The 20,350-nt window shown below is 47.1% G+C and overlaps 1 protein-coding gene across 1 annotated transcript in view; it reads left to right on the plus strand.

Annotated features, from left to right (window-relative positions):
- The window catches only part of PRSS51 (serine protease 51), a 45,539-nt gene extending 25,628 nt beyond the window's left edge, over window positions 1-19,911 (plus strand). Inside the window, exons 2-7 of the mRNA XM_055427973.2 lie at window positions 10,858-10,955; window positions 11,934-12,193; window positions 13,353-13,495; window positions 13,929-14,184; window positions 19,265-19,380; window positions 19,720-19,911. Coding sequence (XP_055283948.2) covers window positions 10,936-10,955; window positions 11,934-12,193; window positions 13,353-13,495; window positions 13,929-14,184; window positions 19,265-19,380; window positions 19,720-19,911 — 987 coding nt within the window. The 5' untranslated portion in view covers window positions 10,858-10,935. The remainder of the gene's footprint in view (window positions 1-10,857; window positions 10,956-11,933; window positions 12,194-13,352; window positions 13,496-13,928; window positions 14,185-19,264; window positions 19,381-19,719) is intronic.
- The last annotated feature ends 439 nt before the right edge of the window (window positions 19,912-20,350 follow it).

Genomic DNA, 20,350 nt, shown 5'->3' on the forward strand with positions numbered 1-20,350 from the left:
ATCTACTTTCACTGCTTACATGTCACAGTTTACACTGAGGTATTTAAAAAGAAATTTCAAACTATGTTTACATTTTCCCTAAAGTCATAAAGTGGGTTCAAATGCACTTTTATTGCTTCAGTTAGGTGACTTTTGAAAAGCCCCTAAGGATGGGGGCTGGTTGCCAGGCAGACCAACCCCCTGGTTAGAGGTTTGGAACTTTCAACCCCAGCCCCAGACTTAGGGAGGGGAGAGGGGCTGGGGGTTGACTTAATCACCAATAGCCAATGATTTAACCAATCATGCCTGTGTCAGGAAGCCACCATGAAAACCCTAACTGAAGGGATTCGAACAGTGTCTGGGTTGTGAGCATATGGAGCTGCTGGGAGGGCATGGCAGCTCTTCACCTCTCTCCAACACTGACTCAGGCATCTCTCCCATTTGGCTGTTCCTGAGTTGTACCTTTTAATAAGTTGGTAATCATAAGTAAAGCACTTTCCTGAATTCTCTGAGCAAATCCAGCAAATTATCAAACCTGAGGAGGGGGTCATGGGAATCTGATTTGTAGCCAGTTGGTTTGAAGTAGAGGTGACAAGAGGTGAACTTGAAAAAAAAAATCAGAACCCAGAAGTTGAGAGTTATGTTTTAGGGATTTTTAGTACTTCAAGACCAGGAGGCAGCATCTCAAGTAACCTGAGAGAACTGCTCTGAGAGGTGAGGGAGGAGCCAGGATATAATAGTTTTGTAACAAGGGCAGGTAGTTCAGTTCAGTCGCTCAGTTGTGTCTGACTCTCCGCGACCCCATGAATCACAGCACGCCAGGCCTCACTGTCCATCACCAACTCCTGGAGTTCACTCAAACTCATGTCCACAGAGTCGGTGATGCCATCCAGCCATCTCATTCTCTGTCGTCCCCGTCTCCTCCCACCCCCAATCCTTCCTAGCATCAGAGTCTTTTCCAGTGAGTCAACTCATCGCATGAGGTGGCCAAAGTATTGCAGTTTCAGCTTTAGCATCAGTCCCTCCAATGAACACCCAGGACTGATCTCCTTTAGAATGGACTGGTTGGATCTCCTTGCAGTCCAAGGGACTCTCAAGAGTCTTCTCCAACACCACAGTTCAAAAGCATCAATTCTTCAGCGATCAGCTTTCTTCACAGTCCAACTCTCACATCCACACATGACCACGGGAAAAACCATAGCCTTGACTAGATGGACCTTTGCTGGCAAAGTAATGTCTCTGCTTTTTAATATGCTATCTAGGTTGGTCATAACTTTCCTTCCAAGGAGTAAGCCTCTTTTAATTTCATGGCTGCAATCAGCATCTGCAGTGATTTTGGAGCCCAAAAAATAAAGTCTGACACTGTTTCCACTGTTTCCCCATCTATTTGCCATGAAGTGATGGGACCAGATGCCATGATCTTAGTTTTCTGAATGTTGAGCTTCAAGCCAAACTTTTCACTCTCCTTTTTCACTTTCATCAAAAGGCTTTTTAGTTCCTCTTCACTTTCTGCCATAAGGGTAGTATCATCTGCATATCTGAGGTTATTGATATTTCTCCCGGCAATCTTGATTCCAGCTTGTGCTTCTTCCAGCCCAGCGATCCTCATGATGTACTCTGCATGTAGGTTAAATAAGCAACGTGACAATATACAGCCTTGACGTACTCCTTTTCCTATTTGGAACCAGTCTGTTCTTCCATGTACAGTTCTGACTGTTGCTTCCCGACCTGCATACAGGTTTCTCAAGAGGCAGGTCAGGTGGTCTGGTATTCCCATCTCTTTCAGAATTTTCCACAGTTTATTGTGATCCACACAGTCAAAGGCTTTAGCATAGTCAATGAAGCAGAAATAGATGCTCTTCTGGAACTCTCTTGCTTTCTCCATGATCCAGCGGATGTTGGCAATTTGATCTCTGGTGCCTCTGCCTTTTCTAAAACCTGCTTGAACATCTGGGAGTTCACGGTTCACATATTGCTGAAGCCTGGCTTGGAGAATTTTGAGCATGACTTTACTAGCATGTGAGATGAGTGTAATTGTGCGGTAGTTTGAGCATTCTTTGGCATTGCCTTTCTTTGGGATTGGAATGAAGACTGACCTTTTCCAGTCCTGTGGCCACTGCTGAGTTTTCCAAATTTGCTGGCATATTGAGTAGCCATCATGGTCAACAAAAGAGTCTGAAATGCAGTACTTGGATGCAATCTTAAAAATGACAGAATGATTTCTGTTCGTTTCCAAGGCAAACCATTCAATATTACAGTAATTCAATATTACAGTAATCCAGGTCTATGCCCCAACCAGTAATGCTGAAGAAGCCGAAGTTGAACAGTTCTATGAAGACCTACAAGACCTTTTAGAACTAACACCCAAAAAAGATGTTTTTTTCATTATAGGGGACTGGAATGCAAAAGTAGGAAGTCAAGAAAGACCTGGAGTAACAGGCAAATTTGGTCTTGGAGCACGGAATGAAGCAGGGCAAAGGCTAATAGAGTTTTGCCAAGAGAATGCACTGGTCATAGCAAATACCCTCTTCCAACAACACAAGAGAAGACTCTACACATGGACATCACCAGATGGTCAACACAGAAATCAGATTGATTATATTCTTTGCAGCCAAAGATGGAGAAGCTGTATACAGTTAGCGAAAACAAGACCAGGAGCTGACTGTGGCTCAGATCATGAACTCCTTATTGCGAAATTCAGACTTAAATTGAAGAAAGTAGGGAAAACCACTAGACCATTCAGATATGACCTAAATCAAATCCCTTATGACTATACAGTGGAAGTGAGAAATAGATTTAAGGGCCTAGATCTGATAGATATAGAGTGCCTGATGAACTCTGGACGGAGGTTTGTGACATTGTACAGATGACAGGGACCAAGACCATCCCCATGGAAAAGAAATGCAGAAGAGCGAAATGGCTGTCTGAGGAGGCCTTACAAATAGCTGTGAAAAGAAGAGAAGCGAAAAGCAAAGGAGGAAAGGAAAGATATAAGCATCTGAATGCAGAGTTCCAAAGAATAGGAAGGAGAGATCAGAAAGCCTTCCTCAGTGATCAATGCAAAGAAATAGAGGAAAACAACAGAATAGGAAAAACAAGAGATCTCTTCAAGAAAATTAGAGATTCCAAGGGAACATTTCATGCAAAGATGGGCTCGATAAAGGACAGAAATGGTATGGACCTAACAGAAGCAGAAGATATTAAGAAGAGGTGGCAAGAATACACAGAAGAACTGTACAAAAAAGATCTTCATGACCAAGATAGTCACGATAACGTGATCACTGACCCAGAACCAGACATCTTGGAATGTGAAGTCAAGTGGGCCTTAGAAAGCATCACTACGAGCAAAGCTAGTGGAGGTGATGGAATTCCAGTTGAGCTATTTCAAATCCTGAAATGACTAAAGAGTAACTGTGTGTAAAAACAATCAAGATGATGCTGGTCAGACCTCTGATGGCCAATTTCAAGATGACTATCAGAGTCGACTGTGCTGTTTCTGTGTGTAGCCCCCTCCTTCTGACTATAAAATCTTTTGCCCCCGATGGTCTTGTGTGCATGTGTAGAGCAGGGGGAAGGTCAGCCTTTGGACAGATGTCTGCCCTCTCCCCAGGTTGCCAGCCTCCAAAATAAAGCAAACTTTCCTTTCCACCTACCTGGCCGTTTTATCGGCTTTTGAGCAGCGAGCAGCCAGACCTGGGTTTGGTTACCATAGCAGGCTTTGAGATCCACTTCCAGAGAATGTGAAAACTCACCCAAAGACCCAGAGCCCTTTAATGCTCAAGCAGACACTAGAACACACGCCTCCTCAAGAGACTCACAGTCATGGATGGGAGTCGTGAGTGCAGACCAGTGTGCCTGATATGGTGTCCCCCTAGTCCCTGCTGCAGAGAGAAGGCAGATGGGTAGGGAGCGGGCTGTGCGGATGCCCTGAGCCTAGCTGCCCCGCGTCCCCTGCTTCCTCCCTGACCCCAGGCTTACTGTGACATCACCCAGGACCAGCCCTGCCATGCATTTGTGATGGCCGCCACTGAAGCAGCCACGGCTGGCATTTTGTCAGCTTTGGCTCAGGGCCCAGGTTGGGAAATTCTGGACTGGAATGAAAAGAAAATGCTCCAGCTTCTAATTCCACTGCTCATGGCACTCGAGGGACGGGGCCAGGAAGCTTCAGGTCTGTGCCAGGCTGAGCCAGAGCAGAGGGTGGGCGGACGTCTACACCCTCTTACCTGGCTCCTGTAGAGCTGATTTAGAGGCCAGAGCGGGTGCAGAGTTGGAGCAAATGGCTCAGGAAATGAGGAGATTACAGTGAATGAATCAAAGTAGATGGATTGGCCTCAGTGAATACGCCAGTTAAAATGATACCACAGGGTCTGAACCCAGAGTTCTGGAAGAATAGAGCCATTAAGAAGCCATGTCAAAGGGTGGGGCTGGCGATGGGGGTGGAGAGGTTTCACACGGCTGGTTGAGTCCAGCCTGTTCCAGCAGAGGTCAAGGGGCTCAAAAGAAGCAGCCCCCTGTTTTCCCCTTCTCCTGCCTGGGCCGCGGGCTTTTGTGCTTTGAGCTGTGGCTAGTGTGGGGCTCCATAGGCTTTTTCCCCCCACTTGTTTACAATCTTTTGCACTGTGAGGAACTCCAGAACAGGCTGTGTCTGTTATTTCTCAGTGTCTGCTTTTACTCCGATAAAACTATAATGCCATAGTCTGAAAATCCTCAAAGTTTGCTGCACGAGTTTCAGTTCTTCTCATTTCAGCATAATGATTTTTCTTTTTTCTTTAAAAAATTTAGTTTGGTCAATGTCAATGTACATCAGGGATGGGTGTGTATGTGCAGAGTGAGCGTGTGTGTGTGTGTGTGTGTGTGTGTGAATGTATTTACAAGCCATCCTTCCTCCAACTCATTTTAAAGTTATTTGACGATTCCAACAAAGCAAGAGGAATATCACATCTTAAAACTTAAACCACAAACCCAATTTTGTTTGGAACTGCTGTGTTTTACTGAAAATATCTAAATATATTAAGAAGAGTCTGAGTCATCTGGCAGAACGGTGGTGTAGCTGTGATAAATGGGTGTCTGTATAAGGGAACTGGAATACAGAGCATTCATCCAGGGCTTGAAAACAATTAGGGATGGATTTCAGGCTGAAGTATCGTAGAAGATGTACAGCCAGTGGAAATCCTTGATGGCAAAATCTCTGAGGATTGCATGCTCGTAAGGTAGTAGAGAACCAGTGAGTTCCCATGGAATCTAGCCTAAGCAAGATACATAAAGTATATATTAGAACCAAGAGTCTGCATCTTTTGGCACAAAGGGCTGTGTCCTGAGAAGCAACTCCGAAGGCCACTTTCACTGCTTTCAGCGATTCTAGAATCAGAATGCATGGTCCTAGCCCTTACTAGCTGTGTGGCGCTAGCACAGTGGTGTGGGATCCATTCCTGGTCAGGGAGCTAAAATCCCACATGCCTCATAACCAAAAAACTGAAATATAAAATGGAGGCAATCCTGTAATGAATTCAATAAAAGCTTATTAAAAAAGGTCCATGTCAAAAACCTCTTTTAAAAAATGAGAAAATAAAAAAAAAAAGAACAAGAACAACTGACTTGAAGGGAAGGGTGATATTCTGACAGTGCCTGCTGCTGCTCAGTCGCTTCAGTCGTGTCCCCTCTGTGCGACCCCAGAGACGGCAGCCCACCAGGCTCCCCCGTCCCTGGGGTTCTCCAGGCAAGAACACTGGAGTGGGTTGCCATTGCCTTCTCCAATGCACGAAAGTGAAAAATGAAAGTGAAGTCGCTCAGTCGTGTCTGACTCTTCGCGACCCCACAGACTAAAGCCTACCAGGCTCCTCCATCCATGGGACTTTCCAGGCAAGAGTACTGGAGTGGGGTGCCATTGCCTTCTCTTCTGACAGTGGAGCAGGAGTTAAAAAAACAAACGCGTCAGTTTCTGGAAAGTGACATCTCCTAAAATAAATATCTACTGATTTGTTGTCACAAATTCAGTGTACTCAGCAAACTATATTCATTTAGTTTTGAACATTTTGTCAGCATTCGACATGAAGTGAATGACAATCATTTGTTCAAGTGCGCTTAGTTGTAGAGTTCTCATTAGTCTTTGACCGAAATATTAAATTAATTCAACCATTGCAACCACTGACCTGATCTGTTCTTAAACATGGTGGCAACAAACCCAGAAGATTTCATAGGTAAAATCTGGATGAAGGATTCAAGCCCTGAACTCTGATGTAGTTTAAATCTCTTAAGAACAAACATTTGTCTCAAACGCTGTATCTGAGGCAGCCAGAGTAGCTAGAAGGATGCCTACTACTGAGTATCAACTTTAAGAAGCAAAACTGAAATAAGCATGGGGCATCTGAAAGAGCTGTGCTGAGATATTGCCACACATTCACGCTAAACGCCCTTTAGAGCACGGGGGAGTGGGTATCTGAGTGTGTGTGTTCACCCGAGGGTTTGAGGAGATCTCAGGAAGTGGAGTGGATGGTGGGGAGGAGAAAAAGGAGGCCAAGAGCAGAGGTGAGAGAAAGGGACCCTTCACTCTCTGACTACTTTTTGTGGTTTTTTTAAAGAAATTTATTGGAGTATAATTGATTTACAATGTGTCAGTTTCAGAAAGTGAAGAAGAACTAAAAGAGCCTTTTTATGAAAGTGAAAGAGTAGAGTGAAAAAGTTGGCTTGAAGCTCAACAATCAGAAAACTAAGATCATGGCATCCGGTCCCATCACTTCATGAGAAATAGATGGGGAAACAGTAGAAACAGTGACAGACTTTATTTTCTTGGGCTCCAAGGTTGTTGCAGATGGTGATTGCAGCCATGAAATTGAAAGACGCTTGCTCCTTGGAATGAAATTTATGACCTACCTAGACAGCATATTAGAAAGCAGAGACATTACTTTATCAACAAAGGTCCGTCTAGTCAAGGCTGTGGTTTTTCCAGGAGTCATGTATGGATGTGAGAGTTGGACTGTAAAGAAAGCTGAGCACTGAAGAATTGATGCTTTTGAACTGTGGTGTTGGAGAAGACTCTTGAGAGTCCCTTGGACTGCAAGGAGATCCAACCAGTCCATTCTGAAGGAGATCAGTCCTGGGTGTTCATTGTAAGGACTGATGTTGAAGCTGAAACTCCAATATTTTGGCCACCTCATGCGATGAGTTGACTCACTGGAAAAGACTCTGATGCTGGGAAGGACTTGGGGGCGGGAGGAGATGGGGATGACAGAGAATGAGATGGCTGGATGGCATCACCGACTTGATGGACATGAGTTTGAGTGAACTCCGGGAGTTGGTGATGGACAGGGAGGCCTGGTGTGCTGTGATTCATGGGGTCGCAAAGAGTCAGACACGACTGAGTGACTGAACTGAACTGAACTGAACTGAGTTTCAGGTGTACAAGAAGTGAATCAGTTATACATATACAAACATCCACTTTTTAAAAAAGATTCTATTGGTGACAATTTCACCAGTGTCCCTGGTGGCTCAGAAGGTAAAGGGTCTGCCTGCAATGCAGGAGACCTGGGTTCAATCCCTGGGTTGGGAAGATCCCCTGAAGAAGGAAATGTCTACCTACTCCAGTATTGTTGCCTGGAGAATCCCATGGACAGAAGAGCCTGGCAGGCTACAGTCCATGGGGTCACAAAGAGTTGGACACAACTGAGCGACTAACACTATTCCCATATAGGTCATTACAGAGTATTGAGCAGAGTTCCCTGTGCTATACAGTAGGTTCTCACTAGTCATCTGTTTTATATATAGCGGTGTGTATATGTCAATCCCAGTCTCTCAATTTAGCCCTGCTCCTCCTCTCCCCTCGTAACCATAAGTTTGCTTTCTACATCTGTGATTCTGTTTCTCTTGTGCCCATTTTTTAAAGATTTTACGTATACGCAATACATATGATATTTGTCTCTCTGTGTCTGACTCACTTCACTTGGGATGCCAATCTCTAGGTCCATCCATGTTGCTGCAAATGGCATTAATTTGGTCCTTTTTATGGCTGAGTAATAGTTCATGTCTGGATTCCAAAATTTGGAGGCAATATGAAAATTAGGGGCAAGAGATAAGAAATATTTAACCTGAATCAACCAAAGATGACGCCTGGGTATTGATGAGAAGGATTAAGGCAAACAATACAGCTGAACTGGCTGAGGAGGGACTCCAGAGGTTATCATGACAGATGGACATGGACAGACTCCTTAGAGAAAAGCTCCTTGATGCTGGGAAGGATTGAAGGCAAAAGGAGAAGGGGACAAGAGAGGATGAGATGGTTGGATGGCATCACTGACTCGATGGACATGAGTTTGGGCAAACTCCGGGAGTTGGTGATGGACAGGGAGGCCTGGCGTGCTGCAGCCCATGGGGTCGCAAAGAGTCAGACACGACTGAGTGACTGAACTAAATTGAATAACTTTTTAGCAGAAGGAATGAATTTCTAAGCACATAAGGGAAAAAATCATAAAGGAACAGTTTTGACTCAGCAACAAATTTTAATTTCCTTAACGTCAAAGACAAAAGAAATGACAAATTGGGTAAAGTCCTTATAGTATTTTTCAGCTAAAGAATTATCAACTTTAATGTCTAAATAGATTTTGACAAAACAATATGTACATATCATACCTAAGCTCCTTCCACTCACCTGCCCCCCAAGCCCCAGTCCGCCTGTACCCAGGAAGGGTGCTCTGGCCCAGCTGCTCTCTGGAGAGGTGTTTCCTGCGTGGAGAGCAATCAGTTCAGTTCAGTGCTAAGCTTCAGTCACATCTGACTCTGTGAGACCCCATGGACTATAGCCCGCCAGGCTGCTCTGTCTATGGGATTCTCCAGGCAAGAGTACTGGAGTGGGTAGCCATTTCCTCCTCCAGGGGATTTTCCCGACCCAGGGATCAGACCCATGTCTCTTTCATCTCCTGCACTGGCAGGCAGATTCTTTACCTCTAGCCCCACCTGGAAAGCATCTACGCGTAGCAATGCGGACCGGCAAATTTCTCTCTTCCCGTGTGCGGCAAACACACGTTCTCCAGTGAATTCTGAATCCCAACCTGGGGAAGTGACTCCCCTGCCAAGTTTGGTCCTTCTTTTCTTTCTTAACCCTGGGGTATTCTTGGAGTCCTCTAGACCCTTTGTATTAAATAGTTACTCCTCTGTTATCCTTTATGATTCTTTTTTAAAAGATTTTTTTGTGGAACATTAAAAAAAAACTTTATTGAATTTGTTACAGTACTGTTTCTATGTTTTGGTTTTTTGGCCATGAGATATGTGGGACCTTAGCTTCCCGATCAGGGATCAAACCTGCAACTTCCTGCATTGGAAAGTGAAGTTTTAACCAGCGGACTGCCAGGGAAGTCCCTCGTTTATAATTCTTTCTTTTTAATTAATTAATTAATTTTAATTGGAGGCTAATTACTTTACAATATTGTGGTGGTTTTTGCCATACACTGACATCAGTCAGCCACGGGTGTACCTGTGTTCCCCATCCTGAAACCTCCTCCCACCTCCCACCCCAGCCCACGCCTCAGGGTCATCCCAGTGCACCAGCCCTGAGCACCCTGTCTCATGCATCGAACCTGGACTGGTCATCTATTTCACATATGGTAATATACACGTTTAATTCTATTCTCTCCAATCATCCCACCCTCGCCCTCTCCCACAGAGTCCAAAAGTCTGTTCTTTACATCTGTGTCTCTTTTGCTGTCTCACATACAGGGTTATCGTTACCATCTTTCTAAATTCCATATATATGCTCTAGTATACTGTATTGGTGTTTCTCTTTCTAACTTACTTACTTCACTCTGTATAACAGTCCAGTTTCACCCACTTCATTAGAACTGACTCAAATGCAGTCTTTTAAATTGCCGAGTGATATTCCATTGTGTATATGTACCACAGCTTTCTTAGCCATTCATCTGCAGATGGACATCTAGGTTGCTTCCATGTCCTGGCTATTGTAAACAGTGCTGCAATGGACATTGGAGTACATGTGTCTCTTTCAATTCTGGTTTCCTCGGTGTGTATGCTCAGCAGTGGGATTGCTAGATCATATGGCAGTTCTATTTCCAGTTTTTTAAGGAATCTCCACACTGTTCTCCATAGTGGCTGTACTAGTTTGCATTCCCACCAACAGTGTAAGAGGGTTCCCTTTTCTCCACCCCTCTCCAGCATTTACTGCTTGTAGACTTTTGGATTGGAGAAGGCAATGGCACCCCTCTCCAGTACTGTTGCCTGGAAAATCCCATGGAGGGAGGAGCCTGTAGGCTGCAGTTCATGGGGTCCCTGAGAGTCGGACACGACTGAGCGACTTCACTTTCACTTTTCACTTTCATACATTGGAGCAGGAAATGGCAACCCACTCCAGTGTTCTTGCCTGGAGAATCCCACGGGCGAGGGAGCCTGGCAGGCTTCCGTCTGTGGGGTCGCACAGAGTTGGGCACGACTGAAGCGACTTAGCAGCAGCAGCAGCAGCAGCAGCAGACTTTTGGATAGCAGCCATTCTGACCGGCGTGAATCATTGTGGCTTTGATTGCATTTCTCTAATCATGAGTGATGTAATTCTTGATAGTAAGCTTTTCCTTTTCCAGCCCTGCATAGTCTCTGTTTCCTGAACGGACCCTGCACATCTTTGCACTTCTCCGCTGCCATTCCAACAACTTGACAGCTCCTGCTGTATCGCTGCCCTGACCTTCGCAGATCTCACAGCTCCTCCTGACTGTGAGGGACAGAGAGTACAGGGGGTGTGTTTGGCTGGAGTTGTCTGAGGTCCGTCCCCTCTGCACCAGCCCACTGCATTCAGTTCTAATCACACCAGTCTCCGCTGGGGACGCGTGATAAGGATTTCTCAGTGCTTCTCCAGGACCAAGCGCTCTTTCTTTTCCCTTTCAGATGAAGTTCATTGTGGCTACAGACCTAAATTTTCAAACTCAACCATGCTACAAGCTCGCGAACTGTTGAAGGTCCAGGATGGCGAGTTCCCATGGCAAGTGAGTATCCAGATGTCACGGAAACACCTCTGTGGAGGCTCAATCATACATCGCTGGTGGGTTCTGACGGCTGCACATTGCTTCCCGAGAACCCTGTAAGTTTCTGAGGCGCTGTCTTACTTTACGTCAGGGTTCCTCAATGCAATGCCTGGGCTGGGTAGCTTAGTGGGTTACTGCACGACGGTTGTGAAGCCATGGGCTCTGCCCCAAGTGTGTTCCCACTGGATCTGTACCGAAAGGTGTCTGCTCTACACCTACTTTCTCAAGTTAACCATATCCAGACATTGGCTGCTAGTCGTGACTACGCGCCCAGTATTGGAGAAGCAGTACAGAGCTTCCCTTCCCCTGCCTGCCCTCTGTGTCGACCACACACTGTATTCACTCACTGTACACACACAGACTACCACACGCTGTTTTAAGTGATGACAATATGGTGGTCCGCAAGACAGTCAAGTCTCCAGTTGTCAAGGAGTTCATGGTCTAGTTTCTTGGACGGATTCACCCCACTGTCTTCTATGGAAAAGTCTCCTTGAGCTGACTGTTCACTAGCTCAGAGTTTTGCCTGAGTTTAGACCCCTGACTTCTGCCACTCTGATCTCTAGCCGCTCTTTGGCCACTGTACCCCCAATACTTTGGACTTCTCAGTATTCAACTGTAAACTCTACTGTTTACAGAGTGTTAAAGTGTTAGTCACTCAGCTGTGTTCAACTCTTTGTGACTCCATGGACTGTAGCCCACCAGGCTCCTCCATCCAGGGGATTCTCCAGGCAAGAACACTGAAGGGGATAGACATTTCTTTCTCCAGGGGAATCTTCCTGACCCAGAGGGATGGAACCTGTGGTCTCCTGCATTGCAGGCAGATTCTTTACTGTCAGAGCCACCAGGGAAGGCCAACTGTTTATAAATGTTCCTGTAAGTGAGAAATGCAATGTGACTATTATTATATTGTAGTTTGTAGTTATTATATTCATTCTTTAGGTTAGAAATGACCTTGGAAAATATCACTGTGGTCATGGGATCCAGAACACTCAAGGACTCCCGCCTGGAGAGAAAACAAGTGCAGAAGATAATTATTCACAAAGATTATGAACCACCTCACCTGGACAGTGACCTCTCCCTGTTGCTGCTTGCCACACCAGTACAATTCAATAACTTCAAAATGCCCATCTGCCTGCAGAAGAAGGAGAAGACCTGGCACCGGTGCTGGATGACAGAGTGGGTGATGGCTCCTTCATATGGTATGTACCTTCCCTTCTGAACCCAGAAAAAGCTCACATTTAGGCATAATGCTTAAATGTCTAGCCCCGGGCTAGACAGCATGATGCTTTGGAAGACTCAGGTCTGAATTTTGGCCTCACTACTCTCGCTTTGTGATTCTGACCTAGCTCCCCCAGATTATTTTCTTTTACGTTTTCTCATATGTAGAACGACAATACTGCAGGCTTCAAATAAGCTGTGTGGATTAAATTAAGTGATATTATACATGTAAGGTCCTTACCATCAATAGAAGCCTGGAACATAGACAAACCTAAATACATGGGAGTGATGGTCATTTCTTTCGGAGCCCAGAAGCGCTGTAGAAAGAAAGTTTGGATTCTTCCCTCCTAGGTGGTTTTACAATCACATCTCCCCAAATGTTTATCATCAGATGAAGCTCATGTAGACTCCCCTGGTGGCTCAGATGGTAAAGAATCCACCTGCCAATGCAGGGGACAAAGGAGATGTGGGTTTGATCCCTGGGCTGGGAGTGTTCTTGCCTGAAGAATCCCATGAACAGAGCAGCCTGGTGGGCTCCATGCGGTTGCAAAGAGTTGGACACGACTGAGTGACAACACTTTGACTAGACCGTCCTGAGATGACTCTGAGACAATGATTCCCCAGCCAAGGACAGTCATCTGTTACCTCCAGGCTGAGAAGACAGGGCTATGGGAAGGGGATGAGTGGGGTCCTCTTGGGTCCAGGTTGTTTCTTTCCTTTGAGATGGCACCTTTAGGTGTGCCATCCTCCTGGCTTCACCACTGGCCTGGCAGAGATGGATACAGAAGTCAGGCTGTTATGAACCTCCGCACAAGGCAGAGCCTGGCTGTGAAGAGATGGTGGGTCTCTGAGAAAGCTCATTCCATATTCGCCTGGCAGAGGCTAGGGTGAGGGTTTGGTAGGCTGCTTCCAGAGGGAGTGAGCTTCCCAATGGGAAGGAGAGAAATAAGCAGAGATGGAGAAACCACTCCCGGGAGATGGTGGAGAGGAGACTGAGTGGGCATTGCCTTAGGTACTCTAAGTCTGGATGGTCTGAGTGTCTACCTACTTGCCAGGGCCTCCCCGCTCATCACTCGCGGGGCCATCCCTCTCCGGGGTGGAGCAGTGCTCGTCCTCACTCTAGCGTCCTCATTTTGCTAGACGGAAAGGACAACTTCAACCTCTACCTGCAGAAGCTGAGAGTGGTGCAGATCGCCTGGAGAGAATGCAGACAGCGGGTAGACCAGCTCTCCAGGAACATGCTTTGTGCCTGGCAAGAACTGGGCACCAGAGGCAACTGCCAGGTACTCAGCCCCCATGTCAGCTCCAACCTCCACATGCCCCACCATGTTCTGGGTTCCCAGGAGGGAGACTAGGAGGGAAGCCTTAGCCCGGGGGTCCCCAACCTCTGGGCCATGGACAGAAGGTGAGCTGTGGGTGAGTGAGCCAAGCTCCATCTGTACTTATAGCTGATCCCCATCACTCTTATTACTGCCTGAGCTCTGCCTCCCATCAGATCAGTGGCAGCATGGTAAGTGTTACTTGCTTGAATCATCACCAAACCACCCCCCAGCTGGGTCCAGGGAAAAACTGTCTTCCATGAAACCAGTCCCTGGTGCCATAAAGGTTGGATGCCACTTCCCTGACCCATGCCACTAGGACCCTCTCACACTGCACTTGAGTTAGAGGTGCTGTTGATTGCTCTAGACTGTTCCTTCTCTCTTTTCTCATTCTCAGGGAGACAGTGGGGCACCTATGGTCTGTACTATCCACGGAAGCCGGAGGCTCTTCCAAGTGGGTGTGTTCAGTTGGGGCATACGATCTGGCTTCAGGGGGAGGCCTGGTATGTTTGTGTCTGTGGCTCAATTTCTTTCATGGATCCAGGAAGAGACAGAAAAGGAAGGGAAAGCCTACACCTTCTCAGGAACTCAGAGAAGAAGCTCCCTGCATCGTGTTCTGTGGTACCCCTTATGGTTCGGCTTGGGGGTCTCAAGTACAGCTTACCAGCATGTTTACTGGTGATAAATCAGGTCACTAAGCTGCAGAGCCACTCTATCTTCTTCTCCTTTTTCCCCACCCATCCTTACACAAGTACCCATGAAGCATTCCAGGGTTTCTCGGTCAGACCCTGAGATAGACCTGGACTCTGTGATCCCGGATCTCACAGGGGCTACTGCTCATGCTGCTTGGAGGTGGGATGTTAAGATCAGTGAATCCCACGGACACCAACACATTGCCTTACTTCTGTTCTGTTATAACCAGTAGATCAGAAGTTGTGCCAAGTGGAAAACCATGTGATGAATAACTAGTCATTTAGTGAGTTATGGGTGGTTAGGTGGCAGAAGCTTTGTGGGCAAGGCAGACACATCCATATACGGATTAACGTCTATTTCTGTGATGAAAAATTACTGCCTACTCCAAAAGGGAAGAAGTCAAGTATGACTGATCTTCCATAAGATGGGTTATATGTCTGACCATCCTCAGCCTTTGGATGACGGCCACAACAGGGTACCCTGAGGATGCTGAGCCTCCGTATGGAGTTGTACTTTTCAATTCCTAATTCAACACCGTGTCCTCGCGACTCAATTAAGGGATGGAGTTAGAGGATCAGTGAGCAGGTCACATTTAATAAATTCATCCTGACATTCCTACCCAAGATTTTGTAATCCTTCTTTTATATTTTACAAAGAATTCCATTTAACGTAGGCCATCTCTTATCCAGGGTTTTGGTCTGTCAACTTAACAAGCAGAGCTACTTCTAGCTGCACCAGATTACTCATTAGAATACAGATTTTCCCTAAAGTGCTCTCAGACTGATACATTTCGTCCAATCACATATTACTTTATCCTCTGCCTGATTCTTTTAGAGGGCTTTCCTGATGACTCAGTGATAAAGAACCCACCTGCTAATGCAAGAGACATGGGTTTGATTCCTGGGCAGGAAGATCCCCTGGGTAAGGAAATGGCAACCCATTCCAGTATTTTTGTCTGGAAAATCCCAAGGACAGAGGAGCCTGATGGACAGTCCGGGGTCACAGAAGAATCAGACGTGACTTAGCATCTAAACAACTCCTTTAGAATCTCTTCTCACACATAATCCTCAAATGTCTATAAATATACATCAGCAGAATGTTGCAGGCCTGTTATTGTGTCTTCTCCTGGGTCAGATTTAACTGATCCCATATGAAGGATATTGGGATGACTTTACTTACGGTTCTGACTGCCATAGGAGGTCGGAGGGGTGGGTCATGGGGGAGAATCCAGTACTGCGTATGTATGTGTGCTTAGTTGCTCAGTGGTGTCCAATTTTCTGCAGCCCCAAGGACTGTAGCCTGCCAGGCTCCTCTGTTCATGGAATTTTCCATGCAAGAATACTGGAGTGGGTTGCCGTTTACTACTCCAGGGGATCTTCCTAACCCAGGGATGGTGAACCCATGTCTCCTGCATTGACAGGAGCATTCTTTACCACCAGCACCACCTGGGAAGTCCCCAGCATCTTCTGCGAAAGTAATTTCAGTTAAGTCATTACAAAGTCTTCATGGAGAGGAGACTAGCCTCCCAAGAATGGGGTAGAAGGGCTGCTTCTAACAGGAAGGGAAGTTCAGTGGGATTCCGAGGTATTTTATTATTTTTTAAATTTTATTTTATTCTTTTTTGGCTGCACCACACAGCATGCAGGACCTTAGTTCCTTAACCAGGGATTGAGTCTGTACCCTCTGCATTGGCACCAAGGAGTCTTTACCACTGGATAGCCAGGGAATTCCCGGATTTGAGGTTTTAAAGTACACTAACTCATTTTAATCCATACAAACATTCCACTGTAATTTTCTTGGTCCCCTCCTTCTCCAATTAGCCACATTTTATGTATGGACCTAATGAAGTTGTGAGTTCAAGTTATGTTGTCATTCTGCCACGCACAGGACCAACCCTGGCTCTGATTTTTGATGCAATAGACAAAGAGATTCCTTCAGGGCAGTTCTAGAAACTCCTCTGGCTGTTGGGTGACACCTTTGAGTTGAACATGTAAAACCCCAATGTCATTGTTGCTTTTTCTGTAAACTCTCCAATGCATTTGGTAATAGCAGCTCTTGTACTTATCTCTTCCACCAGAAAAGTCTATTGCAAACATCACTTGTTCTCCTCTAATAGGATTCTAAGAACGACAGGTAATAATTTGAGAAACTGTTCTGCTGCATACCCTGGTCTCCCAGAATCCCATTTTCCACCAGCGAAGAGGTCATTATTCCCTTCAAATCAAATTAGGCCTGACAAGAAAGCTTAGATTCCCATCTTTGCAGTTGTATTTCCTGAAACCACTTTCAATACCAAATAACTATATCAGTCAGGATTCTATCAGGAAAATAGAAAATAACCTATGTATCTCAAGCTGAAATGGATTTAGTACATAGAGATGGATAATTACAGAACCATTAAAAGGGCTTGAGTGCAAAGACCAAGAAAAACAGTTGTTTGCTTTGTGAAGCTCAGTAGGCCTCAGGAATGATAATAACTCACTGTTAATCATCTTATGGTTCTCTTCAGCATTAAAGTAACAATTTGTGGAAGGACACCCAAACTTAATGGCAAAACCTCCCAACTGTCTTCTGCTGAAATTTTCATGCTGGTGTACAGCTGCTTAGGAAAAGAGTGTTTCTCCTGGCCTCCTGCCTTCTAAAACTCTCCTGAGGATCTAAATCAGAAGCCTGTTGGGACTCTGAGCGATGTGACCAGTTTTCAGCATCTAAAATTCTTAGGAGAGTTTAGAAAAGCAGAGATGGAGCTGAGCATCAAGATACAATAGCTGGCACACTGATAAACTAAATGTGGAAAGTAGAAGAACAATTCCCTCCAGTGGTTGCTATGAGGATCAAATGAGCTAACACCTGCAAAGTCCTAAGCACAGTATATTATACATGCATAAGTGCTTGACATTTTAAGTTTTTGGTTGCTGAATCATCCAGTTCAAAAGACATCCATCCTGAATACACATATTGTCAGCTGGATGGCTCAGCCATCAGACAAACTACCAGATCAGGAATCAGGCTCGTGAAGGTCCCCATCTATGAAGGTCTCTTTTCCAGAAAACCCTGGGAAACCTATATAACTGCCTGAGTGAACAGCTTCTCCCTTCCTGCACCCCAATTCCTGGTCACATGCTTTAAATTAGTCAATAATGAATCTGCAAGGGCCTAGACACCCTACCCTCAATGCTAATGAAAGCACTATCCCCAGGTCTATTATATCTTTCTCTCTCCCTGCAACCTGGCTGTGTGGCCCCTCAGGTGTGGTGTGTAAACTCCAGGACTTGGAGTAATAAATCTTATTTCTCAAAGTTCCCTGTTGGGATTCCCTGGTGGCTTATTGGTAAAGAATCTGCCCGCCAATGCAGGAGACGTGGGTTCGATCCCTGGTCTGGGAAGATCCCGCTTGCCTCAGAGCAACTAAGCCCATGCGCCACAACTATCGAGCCTGTGCTCTAGAGCCCAGGAACCACAACGATGAGCCCATGTGCCACAACTGCTGAAGTCCGTGTGCCTAGAGCCTGCGCTTCACAATGAGAGAAGCCTTCACAATGAGAAGCCCTTGCATCACCACCAGAGAGTAGCCCCTGCTTGCCGCAACTAGAGAAAAGCCCACTCAGCAATGAAGACCCAGCACAGCCACAAATAGATAATTTTTTTTTAAAGTTCTCTGTGGTTTTTGCTGAAGCATATCCTGCCATCCTAATGAGAACCACAAAGGCTGATCCAGCCACTCATTGGAGGAGATGTCCATGGGGGCTGGCTGCAAGTAATACGGTCTGGACAAGTGCCACCCATATTCCTAGCTGACGGCATGGCTATCAATAGGCTGAGACCAACACAAAGCCATGAAAAGCCTTACTGGGCAGTTGGCTATCTTTATCCGCCCTGAAATAAGGATGGCTCACAGCTTTCAGATCTGTTCTCTGGGAGGGAACACTGGGATGATACTGCAGTTATTTTCCATCTGTCCCCATTTCACCACTACAAATCCACTGGCTGTCCTTCCCTGAGTCCCAGGAGGCTGATGCCTCCAGACTGGTCACCTAGGTGGGGGGTCCCTGAATGTCACATGGCTTGCCCTGGGCAGTGGGAGGCACTCACAGAGGCAGGAGGCAGGCAGGAGGGGATTGGGGGACTTCCTCCCTATCCCTTTCCATTGGGGCCACTTGCTCCCAGGTCAGGGTCCCTCCTTGACTTGGTTCCTGCCAGAATCTCCCCTCCACACCTGCCCTCCTCACTGGACTCCAACAGCAAGGCTTCCTGTTCTTGTCCCGTGGCTGACAGCTTACAGCAGGTCTCTGAAATGCCCTCCTTCATCAGGACACTTTATGATGCCCACAGCCTTCCAGCCTGCCATGAAAGTAGCCTCACTTCAATTTTCTGAGTGGAATTTTCTTCTGGGACCTTCTTGAATTTCTCTGCTCAAGGTCATCTTCCTAAACACCCAGGCCTGAGGTTTTGGAGCCATCCCCTCACTTCCCCCTCAGTGGGCTGGAAGGAAATTCAGAGTCACAGCAGGGTTCAGTAGACGGTCAGGCCGTGGATTCACACTGAACTCAAAGACTAGACCCACCGCCCTTCCTGGCAGAGGTGAGGAATTCATTCCAGGAGCCCACAGGCTATCAGTCACAGCAGGTCCCTTAAGGAGACAAGAGTCCCAGGTCCCGCCTCCCACCACCGTCTGAAACGGAATGTGTGAACCTGGGTGGAGTCTCTGTGGCCTTGAGCTCAGAGACCCCGAGCAGCCTGTACCAAGAAAGAACTAGGGCACAGCTGAAATCCAGAAGGGAGAGGAAAGGGGAGGAGATCCGCGGGGAACAATGTCTATTTCTTAATCCGTCTCCTGCCCCAAATAGCTGGGCTCTCCTCCCCCAGTGCTGTTTACTGTGTTCCTCTCCCTGGCAGCAGGTGCCACCAGGCCTTAAACTGGGTCACAGAGGGCAGTGAGGAGCCCACCAGGCCCTCAGGCCGCATCCTCCCCTGACTTCACTCCCCAGGCTCCAGACTGGAGGGCCAGAGCCCAGACTCCAGGTGGCCCCTGCCCTCCAGTGCGTCCCGGCGGGGTCCCTGCTGCCCAGAGCCACAACCAGCGAGGGGGGCATGCTCTGTCCATCCCGTGCACGGGCAGAGAGGCCACACTGCCACCCCCTCCCACTGCAGCCGCAGTGAGTCCCCTCAGGGACCCCTCCTCCCCAGGACAGCCAGAGGGCCCACACAAGGGCTCCCAACACCCTGGGGGCAGAGCTAGCATAGAGGGTAGAGTGTAAATTTCAGAATCAGAAAACAAATTAAACCCCAGATTTGAAACCCCAGATCCCTGAGGCACAGGGAGGGAGATGCTTGCTCAGGATTACCCAGCGGGGAAGTTGCCGAGTGCAGGCCCCAAGCACCACTGCTCACCCCTGCTCCTGCGGCCACGTGTCTGCCCTTCACGTCCCGACCCCGCCCCTCCTCCTTCCCAGGATCCCGGGCATCTGGTCCTGATGGCGCCCTTCTCTCCACAGGTTCTGTTGGAGCATGGTTTCGGCCAGATCACCACAGACATCCGGGAGGCACAGACCTTTTACTACGTGGAGGATTACCACGAGCAGTACCTAGGCAAGAACCCCAATGAGTTCTGTGACCTCGGGGGCACTGGAGTGTCCTGTCCCCTGGGTATTTATTTTGGACCCAGAATTCACATGTTGGAACCCTAGCCCCTAGCATGGCTATGTTTACTGATGGTGACACTAAGGAAAGAATGAGCTTCCCAAGTGGTGATAATGGTAAAGAAGTCACCCGCCAATGCAGGAGACATAAGAAACCCGGTTCAATCCCTGGGTCCAGAAGAGCCCCTGGAGGAGGGCATGGCAACCCACTCCAGTATTCCTGCCTGGAGACTCCCATGGACAGAGGAGCCTGTGGGCTACAGTCCATACAGTTGCACAGAGCTGGTCACTACTGAAGCGAGTTAGCATGGTTCGCGTGCATGCCAGGAAAGAATTATGGCTAAATGAGGTCACAGGGCGGGGTGGGGGGGTCTCACTCACTACCTGAATCCACAGGGAGGCCATGTGAGGACACAGTGTGAAGGCAATGGTCTGCAAACCTGGAAGAGGGGCCTCCCCAGGAACTGGGTCGGCTGCCACCTGGATC

The sequence above is a fragment of the Moschus berezovskii genome, chromosome 7 (genome assembly GCF_049115385.1).
Source record: "Moschus berezovskii isolate FMDL1 chromosome 7, NW_MosBer_1.0, whole genome shotgun sequence".
NCBI lineage: Eukaryota > Metazoa > Chordata > Mammalia > Artiodactyla > Moschidae > Moschus > Moschus berezovskii.